This window comes from Echiichthys vipera, assembly GCF_963691815.1.
Source record: "Echiichthys vipera genome assembly, chromosome: 20".
Classification (NCBI taxonomy): Eukaryota; Metazoa; Chordata; class Actinopteri; order Perciformes; family Trachinidae; genus Echiichthys; species Echiichthys vipera.
The window spans coordinates 4441098-4461267 of NC_139845.1; the positions used below are offsets into that span (position 1 = coordinate 4441098).

Sequence of the window (20170 nt, forward strand, 5' to 3'; positions counted from 1 at the left end):
ATGTCTTTATTTATTTATGTATTCATTTATTTCAGCATTTATTTTTGTAATCCTGTATTTATTTACACATTTATTTATTTATTTTTTAATTAGGACTGAAGCCAGCTGTTACTATAGTTACACACTGCCGTTGGTTTTTGATCCGCCATAAAATCCGAGAAGAAGAAGAAGAAGAAGAACAACAACAACAACAACAATAACAACAACTATAGATGGTGAATTTATTATATTTATTTTTGTATTCCTGTATCAATTTATTTATACATTTATTTAAGCTTTTTTTTTTTTTAAATGTCATTATTTTTTTGATTGCGACTAAAGCCAGCTGTTACCATAGTTACACCCTCCGGGGCGGTAGGTGCCGTTGGTTTTTGATCCACCATATTATCAGAGACGAAGAAGAAGAACTACAACTGGTGGGCGGGACAAACAAACTAACACCGGGGATGTCAACAACAAACGCTCCCGGTGCTGGAAACTACGGGTAATTCATTTCACACGGTACCGACTAAAGGTTCGGGGGGAAGATGAGTTCGTTCGCGGGCAGGATGAAGGAGTACCCGACCGTGTCTCTGGACCGGTTCGACCGGGAGAACCTCCATGCCCGGGCTTATTTCCTCTCGCACTGTCACAAAGGTGAGCCTGGGAGCTAGCATCTTACCCATTAAAAGCCTTAAAAATGGTCATATAAAGTAGAATATTCATGATATTTAGCCTTCACACACACATTCACTTGTTATTGGTGTGTTTTATCGTGTTAACAGATCACATGAAAGGACTGAAAGGACGCATACTGAAGAGAAAACTGCAGTTCAGGTGAAGTTTACTTGTTTATTTACCATTTTGACACAAGTTACTGTTATGCTAACTTATCCCTCATGACTTCTTATAATTCAATAATTCAGCACATTGCATAGAGTTCAGTTAAACAAGTGAATCCTTTCTTATTACATGTTTGCATGCGGATACATAAGACAGATGTTAGATTTACAAAGAAGGTTAAAAACCAAACAATTCAAAGGGAAATCACACATTTATATTCAAAACAGTGCATTAAAATCTCATCTTCATTGGCTTTAATCCGGGGTCGGGTCGCGGGGGCAGCAGCTTTAGCAGGGGACCCCAAACTTCCCTTTCCCGGGCCACATTAACCAGCTCTAACTGGGGGATCCTGAGGCGTTCCCAGGCCAGTGTGGAGATCTAATCTCTCCACCTGGTCCTGGGTCTTCCCTGAGCCCTCCTCCCAGCTGGACGTGCATGGAACACCTCCCTAGGGAGGCGCCCAGGGTTCATCCTTACTAGATGATCCTGAACCACCTCAACTGGCTCCTTTCAACACAAAGGAGCAGCGGCTCTACTCCGAGTTCCTCACGGATGCTGAACTTCTCCCCCTCTCTCTAAGGGAGACTCCAGACCCCCTCCTGAGGAAACACATTTCGGCCGCTTGTACCCGCAGATAAATGTATAAACAGGGATTGTGTCACTGTGTTTCTACTCCAGAAAAGGGGCTTAGTACACGTTAGATAACATATATTTAAGTATCATATTTTTCTTCCTTGTTGCTTTATCAAGGAATTCTGTGCATGTGTTAAATTATCTCGTAAATACTAGGAAATGTTTTTAAATATCTGTTTTTATGAATAAAATATAAAAACATATAAAAATATAATCACCACACTCACCATTTAAAGTCATTTTCCAAGAAACTCTGTGTAACTAAAGACTAAAGATGTGTGTTGTGGTTTCAATTTCCTTTTTCTAAAACGCACACACATCTAAGTCAATGTTAAATATCATAACTAATCAGGACAGAATAATATAGGTAATCTATTGATCTACTTGTCTATCAAAGCCTCCAATATATATATATTTTTTATTTTATTCCTGCAACTTTATCAGCAGGAATCTTCTTCTTGTTCTACTACTTTTGTGATTATACTTAATATAAATATGTTTTTTATCCTGCTGGTACAGTTACTTTCCATCGTCTGTGCAGTAAATAGTTTGGTTACTTGTTGAAGTTCACAGTGAACAATTATAATTTCCTTTAAAACCAATGATTTCAGAACTAAAACAACTATTCAGACATAATTGACTCTTAAACTATAACGTGTATAAACAGAGGACTGAACACTTGTCGCTGTATTAACGTGTCTTTCTTCTCTTTTGGCTCCAGTCGCACGGTCCGACTTTATTGCTCCTTCGTGACCAAAGAACTCCTGCTGAGTAATCCTAAATACGCTTTCTGGGAGGAATACATTGTGAGTCTGTTACTTCATCTTTTCATTAAACGTGAATATTTCCTGGTTTCTTTCCTCCTCTATGACGGTAAACTAAAAATCTTTGAGTTGTGGACAAAACACGACATTTTCTGACATTTCATAGATCAAACGAACGATCGATTAATCAAGAAAATAAGCAACAGATTGATTGTTGCAGCCCTAAGAAGTTTTATCTACTACTGACTGAACAACTGTGATAAAGTAAAGTTAACTGTGTTTCTTCTCTCGTGTATTTTGATCCTTTCTTCTCTCGAATGATCTGTTTTAGGTTCCTTTAGAGCTGGAGAGCCCGACTCAGATTTCTCTGGTCGACGAGGCGTTTGGAGAGGTAAAAAAAAACTGAGGTTCAGTCGTCAGTCCCGTCATTCATTCATCTTCAACCGCTTGTCCCTCACGGGGGGCTGGAGCCGATCCCAGCTGACATTGGGCATGAGGCGGGGTACACCCTGGACAGGACGCATAGAGACGAACAGAGACAGACAACCATTCACACCTACGGGTGATTTAGAGTCATCAATGAACCGAACACCTGCACATCTTTGGACTGTGGGAGGAAACCGGAGAACCCGGAGAAAACCCACGCAGACACGGGGACAACATGCAAACTCCACACAGAAGGGTTTTGAACCAGGAACCCTCTCGCTGTGAGGCGACAGTGCTAAACACCACCCCACCGTGCCGCTCCCGTTGACTGTTGGGTTTCTTTAAATCATAAATAAGTCATAGAGTGTGGTTTATAACTAGTCTGTAAAGTGTCCAAAGATAACTTTTGTTATGATTTGGTACTAGTGGTTAGCACTATTAAATGTCGTCTCACAGCGAAAAGGTTCTTGGTTTGAATCCCAGCTGGGGCCCTTCTGTGTGGAGTCTGCATGTTCTCCCCGTGTCTGCGTGGGTTTTCTCCGGGTTCTCCGGTTTCCTCCCACAGTCCAAAGACGTGCAGGTGTTGGGTTCATTGATGACTCTAAATCACCCGTAGGTGTGAATGGTTGTCTGTCTCTGTTCGTCTCTATGTGTCCTGTGATAGACTGGCGTCCTGTCCAGGGTGGACCCCGCCTCACGCCCAATGTCAGCTGGGAGCGGCTCCAGCTGACCCCGATAGGGACTCTGATGAATGAGAGTTTGATGAATGTAAGTGTTAAACAACCTGACGGATGTTGTTCACTCGTCGTCTCCGGTGTTTGTGTGACAGAAAGAAGAGGTCCTGGTGACGCTGCTCCCTGCGGGACACTGTCCCGGCTCTGTTATGCAAGTTCTTAAACTCTTCCTGCTGCACATTTGTTCAAAAATAAAACCACTCTTTACATCAAAGGTGTTAAACCGGAGCTTGTGTGTTTCTGCGTGCAGGTTCCTGTTCGAGGGTTGTCGTGGAAACGTGTTGTATACCGGAGACTTCAGGTTGGCAGCGGGAGACGTCTCCAGGATCGAACATCTGCACTCGGGCAGCAGGTCGGTCCGCAGAGAGACATCATAATCACAATATAGAGATCATGATTAACCACCGACTTTTGAAACATCATGAATTTATTTATATTATTTATCTTTTTTATTCTTTTTTTAAAAGGGCTTTTTAACTGTGGACTTTCTTAAACTTTAAATGTAAAACAATTCATCAATAAAATAGTAATAAACATATATAATACATAAATATGTCTACATATAATTTAGTAAGTAAAATAATAAACAAAGATAAAGTGGATCAAATAATAATATACATATATATAATATGTATACATTTAAATAAATAATATTAAAAAAAATAAAAATAGATCAAATAATGATTCATTATACACATATAATATGTTAATATGTATGCATTTAAATAATAATATGAAATAATAAAAAACTGGATCAAATGTATTAAATAATATACTATAGATACTATATTATGCTAATATTCATATAGATAACATAAAATAAAAAATAGTTCAGATGATAAAATAATATACATACAATATGTAAATATGTATACATTTAAATAAATCATATACAATAATAAAAAACTAGATCAAATAATAAAAGAATATACATCTATAATATTATAATATTTATATTAATAATATCAAATAAAAAATCGATCCAATAATAATCGATTTAAAAGCCAAGATTGTAATTTGAAAATAAACTTTCCAGCTGTGTCGACAGTAACAAAGTTCTGCAGAAACAATCAGTAAATGTTTAAGAGTTTGTTCGTTTCTCCAGAGTTTATTTAGACTTTGACTGAAGCCGTTATAATATATGTATTAAACCTCTCGTGTCCTGTTTGACGCACAGAGTGAAGGACATTCAGAGCGTTTACCTGGACTCCACCTTCTACGACCCGCGCTTCTTCCAGATTCCCACTCGGGTAGGATTTTATTTTACATTTTTTTTATTTTTTGTTTTTTTTTCTCATGAGGGAAACTTTAGAGGTTTCTTAAGTCCACTACAATTATCTCAGGTTTTTATGTTATTTATGTTATTTATTCTTATATTTATTCTTTTTCATGGTGAGTTTTCTTGAACTTTAAATGGAAAAATTTTTATCAATAAAACAATATTTATTATATTTATTATGCATAAATATGTATATGTGTAAATACATAAAAATATAAAAAATAAATTGATCAAATAATTAAATATAATATTCATCTTTAAAACATATTTATGTTTACATTAAAAACAGTAAAAACAATGAAAAGAAATTGAATCAAATAATAATAATTTGCATATTTAATATGTGTACATAAAATTAAATAATATAGAATAATAAATGATATTAAATAGTAAAACAACATTTAATCATTTTTAGTAGAGCTTTAACCAATAATTGATTAATTGCCACTATTCTGATAATCGATCGACCGCTTTGAGTCATTTTTTAAAAGAAAAAAGTCTTAAACGTGAATATTTTCTTTCCTCCTCTATTAAATAAATTAAAATAAATAATAATGATAAAGATAAATAATAATAAATTAAATAAAATATTTATAGTCATCTTGGTCTTTGGGAAACTTATAGAAACTTTATAAAAACTGTGTGTGTGTGTGTGCGTGTGCGTGTGCGTGTGCGTGTGCGTGTGCGTGTGTGCGTGTGTGCGTGTGTGCGTGTGCGTGTGTGTGTGTGTGTGTGTGTGTGTGTGTGTGTGTGTGTGTGTGTGTGTGTGTGTGTGTGTGTGTGTGTGTGTGTGTGTGTGTGTGTGTGTGTGTGTGTGTGTGTGTGTGTGTGTGTGTGTGTGTGTGTGTGTGTGTGTGTGTGCGTGCGTGCGTGCGTGCGTGTGTGTGCAGGAGGTCTGTCTGAACGGTATCTCGGAGCTCGTTGGAAACTGGATCAGTCAGAGTTCGTATCATGTCGTGTGGCTCAACTGTAAAGCTGCGTATGGATATGAATACCTGTTTACCAACCTGGGAGAGGAGTTCAACACACAGGTACACACACACACACACACACACACACACTCACACTCACACACACTAATTGTTGGCTCGTACCCTCAGATTCATGTCAGAAGTCTGGCGATGTTCAAGAAGATGCCGGAGATCCTGAACTATGTGACGACCGACCGCAGGACGCAGATCCACGCCTGTCGACACCCCAGGGTACTACTTAACATCTAACACACACACACACACACACACACACCAGGGCTCCTGCGGATCCTTAAAAGTCTTAAAAAACATTGAATTCATTCTTCTAAAATTAATTGTTTTAAAAAAGTCTTAAATCAAACTTTCACTGGTCTTAAACATGTTAAAAGATTGGAAATGGGATTTTAATTATTAATATTATTATTATTTATTTTTTCTGACTTGAATCGGTATCGTTTAGTTTTGTTGCTTTTCGCCCATAATGTTTCCCATCAGACACAAATAAACTGAACTTTACCAAAGCCATGTCCTGGTTTTGGGGGTTTTAAGAAAACATTGTTGAAATCTTCTCTTCTAACACAGTGATTACTGCTCTCTAATCTAGTTCTTTTGTTGCTTTGGTTATTTAAAAAAACAAAAACATGTTAGTGCAGCAGTGGTATAGCCACAGTTGATATTCTGTCAAATTCTGAACAATAAACATTTTTTAGATTAGTATTTTAGAATAAATCAAGTTTTAATAACCTCTGATTTTGATCTCCAGTGAATCCAGGGATTCTCTCAAAGTGGGAAAAATTAAGTTGCATTTATTTCATAATCTTAAAATCAGAGTTATACAGTATTTGTTTTTCACTAACTCATTTCTAATTCTGCTTCATAGCTCTGTACTAAAGTATCATATGTCAATGCATGCATTAAGCCCTGATTATCATGTATATGTGTGTGTGTGTTTGTAGGATGAGGAGTTTTTCCAAGGCAACCGGCTGCCGTGTGGCTGCACGGCGCCTGACGGGACGCCGCTCCGTATCATCAGCATCAAACCGTCCACCATGTGGTTCGGAGAGCGGACGAAGAAAACCAACGTTATAATAAAGTAAGAGTCGAGTTCAAATGTCTCCGACGGTTCCACACGCGTCCTGGAAAACCTGGAAAACTGTTGACATGGACATTATTTTTAAAGCTCCTGAAAACAGAAAACATAATTTGAAAGGGTGAAAAAGTTACGTTCAGGATCACGTAAACGTCCAGATGGTAGTTTATGGACAAGAGTTCGGTAAGTCGTGACTTGGTGGCACGTTTGGTGCGATGCATTTGTCATCATTTGACTACATAAGAGATGATGTCATACATGCATTGTAGCCATAAACTGCACATATTTGAAACCAGACTTCTGTCGTTCAAGCTGAAAAATGTCCTGGTAAATCCTCTTTAGTAGCTCTGTACGAACCCCTGTCGACGTCTGATTACATTTAAAGTCCAGTAGTTAAGCATTAGATTCTTGGTCTGAAGAAACAGTCAAATATATTCATTATAAATCACATTAAGTCTGTTTTTTTAGCACTGAAATGCCTTTTTGTTGTTGTGTTTTTCCAGAACAGGAGCCAGTTCCTACAGAGCCTGTTTCAGTTTCCACTCCTCCTACACAGAGGTACTTTTTTATTTACATTATTTATAAATGATTTAAACTGAGATTTGTTTACTAGTTTGTTACACATGAGTCTAACAGAAGCTTATAGAGTTTTTAAGCACTTCTTTCCTCATTTACATACTTTAAAAAAGTTAAATACTGTTAAAGCATTTGTAACAAAATAGATTTAATTTGTCTTTTTGTCCACACACACACTGACTAAAAACAGACCACCACAAAAAGGGAAATTACTAAAAATAGATGCAAAACCACCACAAAATGATGTAAAATGCTTAAAAACAGATGCAAAAACACCACAAAAAGATGCAAAATGACAAAAAAAAGATGCAAAACCAGCACAAAAAGAAGGAAAATGACTAAAAATAGATGCAAAACCACCACAAAAAGATACAAAATGACTAAAAATAGATGCAAAACAAAAACACACACACACATTGATGCTCATATTGTTTCTCCTTGGTTTCAGATAAAAGACTTCCTCTCTTACCTGCAGCCGGTCAACATCTACCCCAGTGTGATCCCTCTCGGTCGGACACTGGCCGAGGTCACACAGATGTGAGTGAGGTTTTATTCATTTATTTGTTTATTTAACGGGCAAAACAGATTTTAAGGCGATGCATGTTGCTGCATTTACATTGCTGTATGATGTCACACTGTGTTAAGGCGATTTTTCTGCAACTAGACTACAAATCATTTCTTTGTTTCAACCTTTGTGTTCGCAGTTTGAAGCTGATGTGTAGGAAGCAGTCGGATCAACAAGCATCCATTTACAAACCTCTGGGCGTCCTCAAGCGCTGCGTGGCGGAGCGACCTACATACGGTGAGACAAACGCATATATAACCACAGCAGGTGCACAGTGACGCATCTGTAACGGTCTCCTCAGCTGTGAGGCCTGTTTACACGTGGAATACATGACATAAAGTATAAACTGGGTTTTTGGGACGTCTTTCCGGGGGACAACAATCTTTTCTGGTCCTTGGCACACAAACCAGGATATATACTTTTCTATTTTTTTAACGTTAACAACCTTCACACAGTGGTGGTGCAGAAAAAGTCACTTCTTCTCAGAAAGGTACTTTACAACAACAGTTTAAGGACCCACTCACACTGTCCTTCCGCACCGGGCCAAAACCGGTTTTTCAGCTAAAGCCTAGTGCGTTTGAGCAGTGTGAGTGCAACCGCTCCACGCATAACTGCGGTCAGCGGGCCGTCCGCAGGAGCACGAGCACGAGGCCTACGACGGTTCTGAGGTAATTTATGTGCGCCTGTTGGGACGTAGAAAAAAGAAGGAGGGACCATGCGCAGACATTTAACGACAGCAACAACAACAATGGCGGTGAAAGGTTCACGTTGGTGTGATGCGGAGGTGGAGTGTTTACTGCAGATTTGGTCGATGAAAAGATTCAAAAACAGTCGACAAGACGCACAAAAACTCTGAGGTCTACGGAAAGATTTGTAAACAAAGCCACGCATCGCCATGACGTCATCAATGCGTGTGACGTGTTACGGCGTGATGACGTATGGGCAGCAAGAAGCATTCTCCGAGGCCCAGGTAGTGTGAGTACAAACGGGCCTGGAGGGGGGGACAAGGACCCTAAAGCACGGGGCGCAGTGCGGAAGGACAGTGTGAGTGCGCCCTAAGTTTCTCCGAGGGGCACCTGAATGCACCACGAACAGCTTGAATTCTAGTTTTGTGTTTTCGAGGTTTGAAAAGTGCTTGAATTTTGGACAAAGTACTTGAAATTTTATCCACTTTTCCTTCACAACAATTAACTGTAGAATGGAAATATAATTTAATATCTTGTCCTTCTGGTATTACGAAACATTTTTGGTGTTTAAAGCGTAATACCGTCCTTTTTAACGTGATTTTAATGGAAAAAATTAAGGTGAAATAATAATTTTCAATATCTATATGTATCTGTAGAAATATGTAATTAACCACAACTGTAAAGTTCTGGGAAAGCTTGAAAATGGACCTTTAAATGTTAGAATTTGACCTTGGAGAAGGTCTACGACCCCGGCATGAAGCATGCTCATAATATGAAAGGAAGGGAAAAGTAGTTTTTTAATCTCTTTTGGGTCTTTCAGTTTATAGTGCACAATTAATTTAACTTAATGTTTTATTATTATTTGTCCTCAACCTCTTCATGTAAACGTTGTAAATCAGAGCTCTAAGTTCATGTTTTTAAAAGAGAAGAACCCCTCTAATCTCCAGACTGATGAACCAGGCTGCACGGCTGAAGACGCCGCCCTCAACAGAGCGTTCAATTCAATTCAATTTTATTCATAGTGCCAAATCATAACAAAGGTTTTCTCAGGACACTTTACAGAGTAGGTAAAGGCCACACTCTATGACTTATTTATGATTTACAGGGACCCAACAATTCCCCCGTAGAGTACGGTGGCGTTGAAAACCTTCACTATAACAGACAGGAACGTCAGACAGACCCAGCTCTGTGGAGGACGCACATCTGTCTGCACCGGAGAGAGGAAGAGAAGGAGAGAGAGAGAGAGAAAAGACGGACAGATGGACAGAGAGAGAAAAAGACAGACACAAAGACAGAGACAGACACACTTCCAGTAACTATAATAATATCCATAGTAATGTGAATATGACTGTTATGGCGGTTAATACAGCAGAACAGTAGAAACACGCACAGCTAAGGTGATAGAATATGAAAATTATAATAATTATGGTGGCAAACATGATCACTGATGAGCAGCGTCAATAGCAGCTACAATACAGCGAGACACACCACTGATGGTGTTTTTATGGCTTCAAATGTTATAGTTTATAAGACTGGTGACAGTTTATATGACTAATAGTTAAAGTAGTAGCAGGAAGCGTCATGCAGGATCACGGCAGCAGGCACCACCACCATCAGCAGAGACCTGCGAGACGACAAAGCACAAACAACTCCGGGGAAGAAGTTGAATTAGTAACATGATGAGACATGAATGATACAAACAGAGAGGAGAGAAGCTCAGAGTATCAGGAAAAGTATTATCCCCCGGCAGACTGGGTCGGCATGGTTTTAGACCGCTAACAACTACGTCCAGGTTCTTAGATATGAGAGCGGCACCCTCCAAAGTAGGATGGATACAGTGTGAGTGTGTGTGTGTGTTTTTAATTACATTGTGCCTCTAAGTTATTTTAATGTAACAGGAAATCATTTAAATCTAAACCTTTCTGTCCTCACTTTCATAATAAAATCTGGACAAACATGATGAAACATGCACAATTAATTTGTATTTACATTTAATAAAGTTGCAGAACCGTAACCTTTAACTTAATGTAGAGTTAAAGTGTCACAATTTAATTAATTTATTATCTTTATGTAATGAAAACAACTCCAGTGACTCTAGAAAGCTGCAGAACAGCTGGTCAGAGGGTTCTGCTAAGCCCCGCCCCCAATGACATCATTCCTTAGCAACTGTTGCTGTGCTGTGGGCGGAATCTTCGTGGCTTTGATGTATGACATCACAGTGTTGGAATATACCACCAAAGCACCTTTGTGCCTTTAGTTGAGTTAGACTTTCATCGAGTTCAGTCACACTTCTTATCCCAGGTGCACATTTCAGAGTTACCAGACAGACCTGCAGCCGAGACGATCCTGCGTTACAGTTTGTATCTGTGTTTGTCTCTCTCTCTGTCCATCCGTGCGTCGTTTCTCTCTTTCTTTCTCCTTTTCTTCCTCCCCAACCGGTCAAGACAGACGGCCGTCCTCCACAGAGCTGGGTCTGTCTGACGTTCCTGCCTGTTAAAGGGAAGGTTTTCGTTGCCACTGTACTCTACGGAGGAATTGTTGGGTCTGTGTAAATCATAGATAACTTTTTTTATGATTTGGCATTATATATAGAATAGACTTGAATTGAATTGACAAAAAAGGTAAAACCTTTGCAAAATAAGCTTCAAGATCATAACACAGTTATGTCAAGAACAGGACGTTCCTGCGCAGCGGAGATGCCAGAGATTGAAGTGAACCCTTTACGTCCACTGGTCAAATCCTTTTACGAAAGGATCACAGCGGAGCAGTGGGAACTGCTTCGAAAAGGCAAAGCGGATTATGCCACAAAAATCTTGTTGGCAGAGGTGCTTCTGGACCTAACAAACCTACTGTCAGAGTTCATCTCGGCAGGAGTTAGCAAGAAAGAAGACATGTCTGAAGAGCGTGTCCTGTCCATTCTGGGTGACACAGTCCCTTTGACCTTTAAAGATGTCCTGGGCCTAGAAGACCAAGACAACTGTGTCAGCGCAGAACGTTTGACCAAAGTACTCGCTGAAGAGATTGCAGAAAGCATCAACTCAGCTACCAAGGACAATATGGAGCTGCGTGACCATAAGACTCCTCCTAACGTCCTGAACACCATGGTCAGTAATGCCTGCGGTATGCTAAAATCCTTCATTGGCAAGATGAAAGATTGGTGCGCACCTCGACCACGTACGCCGAGAACAAGAGAAGAACAGAGAAGTCAGGACATCGTCGTGGTGGATTTGGAAGAGGACAACTATGTTTCCTTGCGGTCCAAATCCCCATCCCCACAGGAAGAACCAAGAGGATCCCCGGACAGTTTTAAAGATCCAACAACCATAGCTGTCCAGAACATAATCAGGGAAGAGTTCGATAAAATCTCAGAACCTCTTCTGGATGAAATGACCGACTGTGAGTATCAGGAGTTTGAATCTGCCTCATCCCAAGAGATTGAAAAACTCACAGATGAGATCATGCCGTTGATAAGAGAGGGTCTGGGACTGGGAGATGCTGAAAGTGCCGTCCCAGAATACAGAGAGAGACAGCTGTTCAAGACAGTGAAGGCCAAGGCAAAGGATTTTTTTGGCAAACAGTATTTCAAACTGTTTGTTTATCGCACCGCGCAAGATGTGAAGCCCAAATACAACAGCATCGCCACAACTGGCAGCAAGGATTCAGCAAGGTCCTTAATCGCCAGCGTTGATGACGTGCTTGGGAAGGAGATTTGTACGACACAACAAGCTGGAAGTGAGGTTACGCTTCCTTCACTGCTGAGTCTTCCCAAAGGAAAATCTCTGCATTTCACCAAAAGACTCACTCGACTCTTCATGGATTACGCGACACAGAGACCCAAGATGGTCCCAGGAGAATTCATGGGCATTCCCCCGTCACGTCTATGCCTGCTTTTTAATGTCCGCCGCAAAATGTCACGACTGGAGGGATTGATTGGGTGGTGGCTGACCACTCAAGCTGAAGACTACAGTGAGAATGTGACGAAGGCTTTGAAGGACCGGGAGTCAATTTCCCCAACACCCTCAGTCAGGATGTCCGTTAAACAAACACCCGCAGTCAGGATGTCCGTTAAACAAACACCCGCAGTCACAGAAGAAAACAAAATGTCAGACGCAGAGAAAAAAATGTCCATCATGATACTTGTGGATAAGCTTATGGCGCGCACAATGAAAAAATCAAAGGTGGAATGCAACTTCAGCGACCAGGTGGCCATCACTCAGCGCCTAGCCGACAAAGTATGGACTGTAGTCGAAGGAGAAGACTTTGAAATCACCCCGAAGACATTCAAGACCCTGGACAAGCTCATTTACAAGGAGTTGTGCAGGGGGTGTGGCAACAGTGAGGCTGTGCTGATTGCCATCATGCTGGAGGAACAAGACGTTGCCGAGTTCATTGCCTCCTCTTTCATCAGCGGCCTGCTGACACCGCAACAGCCCAACGCCATCGGCAGGTTCTTCTCCTCTGTGGGAAAAGCCATCTCCAGGACCTTCACCGCCTTCAGACGCAGATCTTCTGTTCACCCATTAGGGGCAGAATCCAGAGAGCAGTGATTGGCCTCTTTTGGAGAGAGACCAATGACTGGTTTCTTTAGGGGCAGAGACCATTGATTGGTTTCTTTAGGACAGAGACCAGTGATTGGTTTCTTTAGGACAGAGACCAGTGATTGGTTTCTTTAGGACAGAGACCTTTGATTGGTTTCTTTAGGATAGAGTCCAGTGATTGGACTCTTTAAAATAGGCATAAAATAAAAAGGAGTGAATCCGATAAGAGTGAGCCCTGATCTCTGATTCCAACGTATTCTCATGAACAGGTTGGTGGGAAATTGTGCAAAAGGTTACGCCCTGAAATTTGTAAACACTTTGGGAAAAAAGCTGCCACCAGACCGAGGTGGTTCGCTACAACAACAGATGAAAAAAATAAGGCATTATGTGACCGTTTTTCTGTAAACAACAAGTTGACGGTTACGGTGAGGCATGAAACCAATTGGTTAGGATTAGAAAAAAGGAAGTGGTTGAAAGTTGGTGAAAGGCACAAGTTAGGAGAACGATATCAATTATTTAAAAGGATTTAAGTATCCCTCTGAGTACCATTCAGAGTATTGTCCTTAAGTGGAAGGCATATGGCACCACCCAGACCTTGCCTTGATCGGGGAAAAGATTGATCATGGAAGCTGCCAAGAGGCCCATTGTGACCTTGATGGAGTTACAAGTCTAAGTAGCAGAGGTTGGTCATCTGATCTGTGCGTGTGACAACAATTTCACAAGTTCTACATGAATGGCAGGGTGGCAAGAAAGAAACAGTAAAATAAGGTAAAAAGAATATAAGCTATGAGGGAATAAAATGCTCTATGAGGGAATAAAACGGTCAAAACAGTAAAATAAGATAAAAAAGAATAAACTGAGGGAATAAAAATAATAAAGAATAAATAATGCGTACAGTAAGCCAATACAGCGATTTTTAAAACTGGTGTAATGTGCTCCCGCCCTCTGGTCCTAGTCAGCACACGTGCGGCTGAATTCTGTAGTCATTGTAAGTTGTACATATTCTTTTCGGGAAGACCAGAGAGCAGTGCATTACAATAATCTAAACAACAAGAGATAAAAGCATGCATCAGCACTTCCATGCTGGCCTAAAGGAGAGAAACTGGCTATATTCTTAAGATGGTAAAAACCTGCCTTTGTTATGTTTTTGAAGTGTGGAATAAAAGAGAGCTCAGAGTCAAAAATCGCACTTAGATTTTTTACATATTTTGAGGGTTTAAAATCCTGTAACACTGGTAAAAGTTTCTCACTCTGAACCTCAGGACCAATGACTAAAACCTCTGTTGTCCCGATTGAGCTGCAGGAAGTTTGCTGCCATCTATGACTTGATGTCTACAATACAGTTAAAAAGGGCATCAATTGGTCCTGTGTCATCAGGAGACACGGCGATGTACAGTTGCGTATCGTCCACATAACCATGGAAGCTGATGCTTTGATCCTCCAGATGACGTTCCCTAATCAAATCAAATCAAATCAACCTTTATTTATATGGCACTTTTCATACAGAAAAGTATCGCAAAGTGTCTCACAGAGATGAACAGACAAAGAGAAACATCAAATAAAATCAGGAGAAGAAAGTTAAAAGAACCCAACAGTCATGCACAGAGACATACACAAATATATATACGTTCATTCACACATTCACACAAACACACACAGCCACGCTGACACACATACACACACACTCACACCTACCCAAACACTAGCTGTCACTACAGAGACATGGCCGGGCAGTGAGACCTGAGGTACAGAGGAGGCTAGAGGAAGCTACCTTTGGGGGGGCCAACCACACCGGGAGAGATCCCAGTCCAAGGTCACAGGGAGCACCGCCACAGAGACCACCCCAACCCGGGCAGACAGGAGCCTTTACATTTACATTTTCCCCTAAGGGGAAGCATGTAAAGATTAAAAAGAGTTGGACCTAAAATTGACCCTTGGGGAACCGCACACTTTCTCTTATGGGTTCCTGAGGAACAAGTATCCACACTTACAAAAAAACTTCGATCAGTAAGGTAGGATGTTTTAGGAGCAGTTTTTCTGCACGTCTGCACAAACGCCTCACTACAGTCGCGCAGACCGGTCTCCGTCTGCGCTCCCTGCAGATGCCTCCTCTCCCTCTCCCTCTCCTGTTGTTGCGTCAAACATGACACCGGCTTTCAGTGTGATGATTGGCTGTTCTGCCTTAAGTCCCACCTCTCTTGCTTTGTTAGATTTAAAAAAACCTTCCTTAGCGATAACAAATCTTACGTTATGGTTGTTTACATCTCCATTTTACAGGTAGTGTAAATCAGTGTTTATGCTTCAAGGTGTCATGAACGGTGCGGGGAATAACTCCGAGGAGCGGGACCCAAATGCAGACACGGACACTGAGTAAGAAGTGAACGAACGTTTAATCAAAAAACAAATAATCAGTGTCCAGGGAACGGGGTCCGGGTGTAGACGACGAAGAACAAACGTGGGGATCAGGAGACAACAGCGAATGGGTGGTGGAAAACTTGGGGAAACTAAAACAAAAGAAACAAAGAACCACGGCAGCAGGCACCACCACGATCAGCAGAGACCTGCGAGACGACAAATCACAAACAACTCCGGGGAAGAACCCACTTCCTGTTTCCCTCGATGCCTCTGACGCTCCGGCACAGAGAAAGTGACTTCTGATTGGTAAAAGAGCCGGCCCGGTTAAAGCATGTCCAGGTCCTGTGTGTGTGCACGTGTGTGTATGCACGTGTGCGTGTGTGTGTGTGTGTGTGTGTGAGTGTGGCACTAACTACGTCATAAATCCGGTGTCATCAAAGCTCTGACTGTAACTTCACAGTTGGTCTGTTGCAGTTTTTTCACAGTCGTTTGTTTAATCGGCTGCTGAACTGAAGGCTTCCACAGTTCTGGTCGTTTCTGTTGTTTCACCCAAGTGTCTGTTTTCTGACCGCGAAGCATTTACAACATTTAGAACCTGTTAAACCTGCTGTTCGATTTAACAGGAAGTCGCCATTTCCAGGATTATTTCAGACGCGTTTGTATTTCAAATACAAGAAAGTTCTTCTTGCGCCAGACGATCGAAATAAAACCTACAAGAAACAAAACAACAACACAATGAACTTCACTTCAAAAACATTTTCTGGTAACATGGTGTAACGGTGCTGTACATACCTCAGTTCATTCATTCATTCATCTTCAACCGCTTGTCCCTGTCGGGGTCCCGGGGAGGCTGGAGCCGATCTCAGCTGACATTGGGCGTGAGGCGGGGTACACCCTGGACAGGACGCCAGTCTATCACAGGACACATAGAGACGAACAGAGACAGACAACCATTCACACCTACGGGTGATTTAGAGTCATCAATGAACCGAACACCTGCACGTCTTTGGACTGTGGGAGGAAACCGGAGAACCCGGAGAAAACCCACGCAGACACGGGGACAACATGCAAACTCAACACAGAAGGGCCCCAGCTGGGATTTGAACCAGGGAACTTCTCGCTGTGAGGCGACAGTGCTAACCCCACCACATATAACAGAGACATATAACTACTTTTATTAATCATATATATTTATATATATATGACGCATAACGTTTCTATTTGCATAAAGGAGAATTAATGCGACAAATCATATTATAGTGCAGCTTTTTTCCCATTTTTACCGATCCACAATGTCACCAGCCTGCGAATAAGTGTTTGCAAACTTTTAAAATATCTAAAATAAAATAAATATATAATATATATAAATATCTCTAGGTATAATTTTCATAAGGTTTTTATTTGAGTTCTAAAAGGGTCGGACTAGAGAGTAAATGTTAATTCACTGTTATTATTGGTTATTTTACAACAAAGTTAGTATCGTTTGAAGTGAAGTATATAAAATTAAATTACATTTTAATCAAAATGTAGAAGCAGAACAGGGAATATCAAATACTACATTGATGATTGACCTTAAATATCCTTAAATCTGGTACTAAATTAAACAAAAATGGCGATCACAACGATAAAATGTCAGATTAGAATGAGTCCAGATGAGGAATATATATTTTAAAATGATTATTTCACATGTGCAGAAGATGGCGATTAAGCGGTAGATATCTGACTTTACATCAAGGATCAACAACAGCTTTATTAATTATTTTATATAATTAAGATTTGACTGTGTTTCAGATTCAGACAGCGATGACGAGCTGTTTGACGGTCTCACCCTGGCACCAGTGAGGAAGAAGATGGCGCTGGACCAAGCCATAAAACATGGTGCATAATAACTTTCTTTTTTTTTATTAGCATTATGAATATATATTGATATATTGATACAAATATATTGATTATTATTCTTTACAAAATCTTAATTTTTGATCTGTAATTGTTCGTTAAAGCTCAGAGTCCTCAGAAAACAGCGCCCCCTGTGTCTGTGGAGGAGAAGGGTTTCCCTCCGACGGTCGCAGACGCGCAGACTGCCGCACGCAACTTCGTGGACTGCACTGAGTCCAACGATGAAGAGGAAGACGAGGAGGAGGAGGAGGAGGAAGGCGAGGAGGGTGCAAAACTGAGGGAGGAGGAGATGATAAAGGAAACTGAGAAAAAGACGGTTGAGGTCGAAGGAAGTGGCTCCTCTAATCCTCCGAAGTGGGACGACTTCTTCACCGCGGAGGAGCTGACTGACAGCCAGAACAGCCTCAACAGCCAATTACAGTCCTGCTGCTCCGCCCCGAGCCCCTCCCCCTCCCCCTCCAAGATGACGGATTCACAGACGCCGGATCTGTTCAGCGACGAAGAACTGACCCCCGACCACGAAGAAACCTTCAGTCTGACCCTGTCCGCCTCCCTGTCCAATCACTCCTCCCAGAACCAGGACTCGTATCTACCCGACACTCTGATCCTCCAACCGGAGCAGAGGGGGCGGGGCCGAGGAGACTCCAGGGCCAATCCCGTGCGTCAGGAGGAGGAGGGCGACGTTCAACAGGAACTCTCGTCGTCTCAGGTGTCGTCGGACTTCGACATTCCCTGCACGCCAGAGTCCAAAGCGCCGCAGCCTGACGAGCTGTCGCAGCTGTACAGGAAGCTGGCGTCCGGAGAGGAAGTGGTCATCGGGACAGGAAGTAAGGGCTCCACGTGACGGAGCGTTAAAAGGACGTTTTTGGTGAGACTCATTCGTTCCGTTTGTCCACCTGCAGTATCTACCTTCAGGACGGCCACACACACACACACACACAAACACACACACACACAAAGTCACACACAGTTCATCCCAATGCACTTTAAGTTCCCTGGTTCACTTCACAGCTGACTTTTTTTGTTTTTGTTGACAGTTTGTGTTTTGTTCTGTTAAACGCTGCTTCAACTTTTGTATCAGAGCAGAAGCTTTAGGGCGCACTCACACTGTCCTTCCGCACCGCGCCCCGGGCTTTAGGGTACTTATCCTCCCCCCGCGCCCCAGGCCCGTTTGTACTCACACTACCTGGGCCTTGGTGAATGCTTCTTGCTGCCTATACATCATCACGCCGTAACACGTCACACACATTGATGACGTCATCGCGATGCGTGGCTTTGTTTCCAGATCTTTCCGTAGACCTCTGAGTTTTTGTGCGTCTTGTCGACTGTTTTTGAATCTTTTCATCGACCAAATCTGCAGTAAACACTCCACCTCCGCATCACACCAACGTGAACCTTTCACCGCCATTGTTTTAAATGTCCGTGCATGGTCCCTCCTTCTTTTTTCTGTGTCCCAACAGGCGCACAGGAAATGACCTCAGAACCGCTGTAGGCCTCGCGCTCTACAAAAGCACACCTCTCTCAGACTGGCCGCAGTTACGCGCGGAGCGGTTGCACTCACACTGGTCAAACGCACTAGGCTTGACCCGAAAAACCTGTTTTGGCGCGGTGCAGAAGGACAGTGTGAGTGCACCCTTACTTTCTTAAATCAACCTAAAATCATTTAATTTCAGCAGAACTTTAAAGCAATGAAAGTTCAAATCAGTGAGTTTGACCTGACTTAGGAACCATCATGCAAAGGTGAAGTGACATAAATACCATTATTTACACTGGAGATCCAAATGAAAGAATAAATAATAAATGGTTTTATGAAACAATGATACCGTCTCGTTTTGAAAAGCTTGAAAATGGACCTTGAAAGTGCTTGACCTCAGAAAAGGTGTACGAACCCTGGTATTTGCGGCAGCGGGACGTTGTGTTTGTTTGTTTTTTACCTTTATTTATTCAGGGGGAACATTGAGAGCAATGCTCTCCTTCAGGAACACCTGAAAGCTGCCCGGTACAACCCGCCCTCTGCTGGCCACTGAGCAGCTCCACTGGGCTCCTCAGTGTTTCTAATGAGGGAGGGGACTGTGCTTCTACTTCACTTCCTCACTCAGATTTGAACCGGCGACCCTCCGGTCACAAGGTCGCCTCTCTGACCTTTAGATGGTTTGTGTTCAGGTGATGAAGGAACATGTCAGTGTGGCTCATCGATGTGTTTTTGATAGTTTAATATTTCTATAACACAGAGGAAGAAGGTAAATCAGGCTTTGAACACACGGACAATTGTTGGTTTTGGTCTTTTTTTGAATGTGTTTATTCAAATCAATCTTTATTTATACCCCAAAAATATACACAAAGAGATACATTAAGACATATACACACACACACGCACACACATAGCCATACACACACACTGACACACACCCACACCACCGGTTGCTGAGGAGACATGGCTAGGCACCGAGACCTGAGGTGAGGAAGAATCGACCTTTGGGGGCCACACACACCGGGAGGAATCATGGTTCATGGCTGCAGGGGGCGCCGCCACAGGTACCCTCCCAACCTAGGGAGACAGGAGGCTCCACACCACAGTGTAGTGCTCTCACGTGGCCAGGGCCGTCCACGGGACTGCACCCCCATCAGTGGACCAGAGACACCAGGTGTGGTCGGCCTCCAGGAGAAACTGAGGGGCTAAAACCAGTAAAATAAGGTAAAAAGGTATAGAAGCTAATGACTATTGACACCAAAATTATCCTTTAATATATTTTACATGAAGTCCTGCTCGATAGTTAGACCTTAAAGTGTGAGGCCGGCGTAAATGGACCCCATGAACACATCAAATAAGCCATC

At 41.9% G+C, this 20170-nt stretch overlaps 1 protein-coding gene across 1 annotated transcript; it reads left to right on the forward strand.

Moving 5' to 3' along the window:
- Positions 1-527: 527 nt before the first annotated feature.
- Positions 528-18179, forward strand: LOC310962562 (protein artemis-like; the record flags this gene model as incomplete). Its single annotated transcript, XM_083935066.1, has 15 exons — positions 528-636; positions 765-816; positions 2177-2261; positions 2551-2610; positions 3475-3530; positions 3630-3731; positions 4557-4629; positions 5549-5689; positions 5759-5860; positions 6586-6722; positions 7223-7277; positions 7744-7832; positions 8000-8097; positions 17231-17317; positions 17440-18179. The coding sequence occupies 15 exons, from the start codon at positions 528-530 to the stop codon at positions 18177-18179; spliced, it is 1986 nt and encodes a 661-aa protein (XP_083791192.1).
- Positions 18180-20170: the final 1991 nt, after the last annotated feature.